The sequence below is a fragment of the Malurus melanocephalus genome, unplaced genomic scaffold, assembly GCF_030028575.1.
Source record: "Malurus melanocephalus ecotype Western Australia unplaced genomic scaffold, MMel_1.1 scaffold_1993, whole genome shotgun sequence".
Classification (NCBI taxonomy): Eukaryota; Metazoa; Chordata; class Aves; order Passeriformes; family Maluridae; genus Malurus; species Malurus melanocephalus.
This window is the reverse complement of record NW_026625225.1, coordinates 3134-8095: the sequence shown is the minus strand read 5'-3', so window position 1 is coordinate 8095 and position 4962 is coordinate 3134. Positions and strand designations below refer to the sequence as shown.

General features: G+C 66.1%; 1 protein-coding gene across 1 annotated transcript in view; it reads left to right on the top strand.

Annotated features, from left to right (window-relative positions):
• The window catches only part of RFX5 (regulatory factor X5), a gene marked incomplete at its 5' end in the record, with an annotated part of 11705 nt that extends 9783 nt beyond the window's left edge, over window positions 1–1922 (top strand). The window contains 2 exons of the mRNA XM_057388482.1: window positions 358–1737; window positions 1905–1922. Of these exons, the coding sequence (XP_057244465.1) occupies window positions 358–1737; window positions 1905–1922 (1398 nt within the window). The remainder of the gene's footprint in view (window positions 1–357; window positions 1738–1904) is intronic.
• Between the last annotated feature and the right edge of the window lie 3040 nt (window positions 1923–4962).

The following is a 4962-nucleotide window of genomic DNA, read 5'->3' as shown; positions in this document are numbered from 1 at the left end:
GAGTGACCAGGGGTGACCAGAGGGCACTCAGTGTGACCAGGGGGGGCATTTGGGGTGACTGGGGGTCATTCAGAGTGACCAGGGGGCACTCGGAGTGACCAGGGGAGGGCATTTGGAGTGACCAGGGGTGACCAGGGGGCACTTGGAGTGACCGGGAGTGACCAGGGGACACTCAGTATGACCAGGGGGCACTCAGAGTGACCGGGGGGAGGGCATTTGGAGTGACCAGGGGTGACCAGGTGGGTGGGCACTCAGTGTGACCGGGCGGGTGGTCACTCAATGTGTCCAGATGTGCCCAGGCAGGCGGTCACTCAGTGCATCCAAGCGGTCACTCAAGTGTCCCCCCCTCCCCCGCAGGCCAAGAAGGACCCCGCTGTCCCCAAAGGCCCTTTGCCGGCGCGGCCGGACAAGAAGAAGCCCCCGGCGGAGAGCGGCCGGCAGTGTCCGGCCAGCAGCCCGCAGGTGACCGCTCTGGTGGCCCGGCTGCCGCTGCTGCTGCCCCGCCTGGCGCCCCCCGAGCGTCCCCCGGCCCCGGGCGCGGCCCCGCTGCGCTCGTCCCCTCCGCTGCTTGTCCCCAAACTGCCCGCGGGTGGCACGGTCAAGGTGGCGCTGCCGCTGCCCGTGGGCACCGCGCTGGCTCCGGCCGGCTCCGGCCACCCCGGGCTGCTGACCAGCCCCGCGGCCATCCCGGTGCTCAACGTGCTGCTGCCCGGAGTGGGGGTGACCGCGGCCGAGAGCCCCCGCGACGGGGCCACCGCCGAGGGACAGGGACAGGGGGTGGCACAGGGACAGGGAGTGGCACAGGGACAAGGACAGGGACAGGGACAAGGACAGGGACAGCGTGCCAGGGCCACCAAGCGGCCGGCAGAGGGGACAGGGGACAGCGCCGCGCACAAGAGGAGGCGCGGGCGGCCCCGCAAGAGGCCGGGGGACACGGCCGGGTCACCCGAGCGTGCCGATGTCCCCAAGGGGGTGACCGAGGGTGGCGGTGTCACCGTGCCCGCAGGGGACACGGGTGGTGCGGGAGGGGCTGCTGAGGCTGCGGGTGGGGACAGGGACACGGTGGCAGCTGGCGGTGGCACGGATGGGGACGCGGTGGCAGCTGGGGACAGCACGGACATGGACAGGGACAGGGACATGGTGGCAGCTGGGGACAGCACGGACATGGACGGGGACAGGGACACGGTGGCAGCTGGGGGTGGCATGGACGAGGATGGGGACGGGGGGGATGGCATGGACATTGATGATGACATGGATGGTGGGGACAGCCCGGTCCCGGTGACAGTGCCACCGCAGCCTGGTGACAGTGACACTGCCACCAGTGGTGTCGATCCGGTCAGTGGCAGTGCCACCATCACTGGTGGGGACACCATGGCTGGTGGCAGTGCCATTGTCACTGATGGCAATAGTCCAGTCAATGGCAGTGCCACCGTCACTGGTGGGGACACCATGGCTGGTGGCAGTGCCACTGTCACTGTTGGTGACAGCCTGGGTGGGGGAAGTGGCACTGTCCCTGATGGTGGTGGCAGTGCCACTGTCACTGTTGGGGACAGCCCAGCTGGGGGTGGTGCCACTGTCACTGTTGGGGACATGCCAGCTGGGGAAAGTGGCACTGTCCCTGCTGGGGACAACCCACCTGGTGGCAGTGCCACTGTCCCCGCTACGGACAGCCTGGTCAGTGTCAGTGCCACCGTCCCAGTCAGCGCCAGTGTCACCGTCCCTGTTGGGGACAGTCTGGTCAGTGGCAGTGCCACCATTCCTGGTGGTGGCTCACCGGGTGGTGGCAGTGCCACTGTCCCTTTTGGGGACAGCCCGGTCAGCAGCAATGTCACTGTTCCTGCTGGGGTCAGCCAGTCTGGGGACAGTGCCACTGTCACTGTTGGGGACAGCCCGGTCACTGACAGTGCCACCGTCCCCCCTAAGGACAGCCTGTCTGGGGACAGTGCCACTGTCCCTGCTGGTGGCAGTGCCACTGTCCTCCCTAAGGACAGCCTGGCTGGTGGCAGTGCCACTGTCCCCAGTGGTGCCACCGTCCCTGCCAAGGAGAGCCTGGCCAGGGTCAGTGTCACTGGGGACAGCCCCGTCAGTGGCAGTGCCACCATCACCAGTGCCACCATCACCAGTGGCACCAGTGGTGGCTCTGCTGGTGGTGGCAGTGCCACTGTCCCTGTGAAGGACAAACCGATCACTCGCAGTGCCACTGTCCCTGTCACGGACAGCCCAGCGGGTGGCAGTGCCACTGTCCCTGTTAAAGACAGCTCACCCCAGGGCAGTGCCACCATCCCTGTTGGGGACAGCTCAGCTGGTGGCAGTGCCACTGTCCCCGTCAGGGACAGTGCCACCACTGCGGACAGGCCAGTCCCTGGCAGTGTCACCGTTCCCATCAAGGACAAGCCAGTCAGTGGCAGTGCCACCATCCCTGTCAGGGAAAGCTCAGCCAGCATCAGTGTCACCGGTGGCACTGCCACCCCTGGGGACAGGCTGGTCCCGGGCAGTGTCACCGTTCCTGTCAAGGACAGCTCAGCCAGGGCCAGTGCCACCGTTGGGGACAAACCAGTCAAGGGCAGTGCCACCATCCCTGTCAAGGACAGTCCATCCAAGGGCAGTGCCACCATTGGGGACAGGCCGGTCACTCGCAGTGCCACCGTTCCCACCAAGGACAGCTCAGCCAGGGCCAGTGCCAGTGGGGACAAGCCAGTCAAGGGCAGTGCCACCCCTGGGGACAGGCCGGTCACTCGGAGTGCCACCATCCCTAGTAAGGACAGTTCATCCCGGGGCAGTGCCACCGTCCCTGTCAAGGACAAGCCGGTCACTGGCAGTGCCACTGTCCCCTTCAAGGACAGCTCATCCAAGGGCAGTGCCACCTCTGGGGACAGCTCAGCCAGAGGCAGTGCCAGCAGTGAGGACAGGCCGGTCACTCGGAGTGCCACTGTCCCCACAGCTGGTGGCAGTGCCACCGTCCCTGTTAAGGACAGCCCAGCCAGGGACAGTGCCACCACTGGGGACAGGCCGGGCAGGGACAGTGCCACTGTCCCCATCAAGGACAGCTCATCCCAAGGCAATGCCACCACTGAGGACAGGCCGGTCACTCGCAGTGCCACCATCCCCAGCAGGGACAGCCCTGCTGGTGGCAGTGCCACCGTTCCTGTTAAGGACAGCTCATCCAGGGCCAGTGCCACCAGTGGGGACAGCTCAGCCAAGGGTGGTGCCAGCAGTGAGGACAGTCCGGTCACTCAGAGTGCCACCATCTCCACAGCTGGTGGCAGTGCCACCGTCCCTGTTAAGGACAGCTCATCCCAAGGCAGTGCCACCACTGGGGACAGGCCGGTCACTCGTAGTGCCACAGCTGGTGGCAGTGGCACTGTCCCTGTCAAGGACAGCTCATCCAAGAGCAGTGCCACCACTGGGGACAGGCCAACCAGGGCCAGTGCCACCATCACCGTTAAGGACAGCTTACCCAGGGACAGTGCCACCTCTGGGGACAGACCAGTCAGGGCCAGTGCCACCTTCCCTGTCAAGGACAGCCCAGCCAAGGGCAGTGGCACTGGGGACAGGCCGGTCACTCGGAGTGCCACCATCCCCAGAAGGGACAGCTCAGCTGGTGGCACTGCCATTGTCCCTGTCAAGGACAGCTCACCCAGGGACAGTGCCACCAGTGGGGACAGCTCAGTCAGGGGCAGTGCCAGCAGTGAGGACAGGCCGGTCACTCGGAGTGCCACCCTCCCCAGAAGGGACAGCTCCCCCAGGGACAGTGGCACCAGTCAGGACAAGCCAGTCACTCAGAGTGCCACTGTCCCCACAGCAGGTGGCAGTGCCACCGTCCCTGTCAAGGACAGCCCAGCCAAGGTCAGTGGCACTGGGGACAGGGCAGTCACTCGCAGTGCCACTGTCCCCATCAAGGACAGCTCAGCCAGGGACAGTCTCAGCACTGGGGACAGGGCCGTCACTAGGAGTGCCACCATCCCCACAGCGGGTGGCAGTGCCACCGTCCCCAGAAGGGACAGCCCACCCAGGGACAGTGGCACCAGTCAGGACAAGCCAGTCACTCAGAGTGCCACTGTCCCCACAGCAGGTGGCAGTGCCACCGTCACTGTTAAGGACAGCTCATCCCAAGGCAGTGCCACCACTGGGGACAGGCCAGTCAGGGACAGTGGCACCGTCCCTGTCAAGGACAGCCCAGCCAAGGTCAGTGGCACTGGGGACAGGCCGGTCACTCGCAGTGCCACTGTCCCCACAGCTGCTGGCAGTGCCAGTGAGGTCAAGCCGGTCACTAGGAGTGCCACTGTCCCCACAGCGGGTGGCAGTGCCACCGTCCCCAGCAGGGACAGCTCGCCCAGGGACAGTGCCACCTCTGGGGACAGGCCGAGCAGGGGCAGTGCCACCATCCTGGTTAAGAACAGCTCATCCCAAGTGCCCACCCCTGGGGACAGGCCGGTCACTCGCAGTGCCACCGTCCCCAGCAGGGACAGCTCCCCCAGGGTCAGTGGCACCAGTGAGGACAGGCCGGTCACTCGCAGTGCCACTGTCCCCACAGCTGGTGGCAGTGCCAGTGAGGACAGGCCGGTCACTCGGAGTGCCACTCTCCCTGTCAAGGACAGCTCATCCAAGGGCAGTGCCATCCCGGGGGACAGACCGGTCACTCGCAGTGCCACCATCCCTGTCAGGGACAGCCCTGCTGGTGGCACTGCCACCGTCCCCGTCAGGGACAAGCCAGTCACTGGCAATGCCACTGTCCCTATCAAGGACAGCTCAGCAAGGGACAGTGCCACCCCTGGGGACAGACCGGTCACTCGCAGTGCCACCATCCCTGTCAAGGACCTGCCAGTCACTGGCAATGCCACTGTCCCTGCCAAGGACAGCGCATCCCGGGGCAGTGCCACCCCTGGGGACAGGCCAGTTGCTGGCAGTGTCACCGTCCCTGTCAGGGCCAAACCAGCCTCTGGCAGTGCCACCATCGCTGTC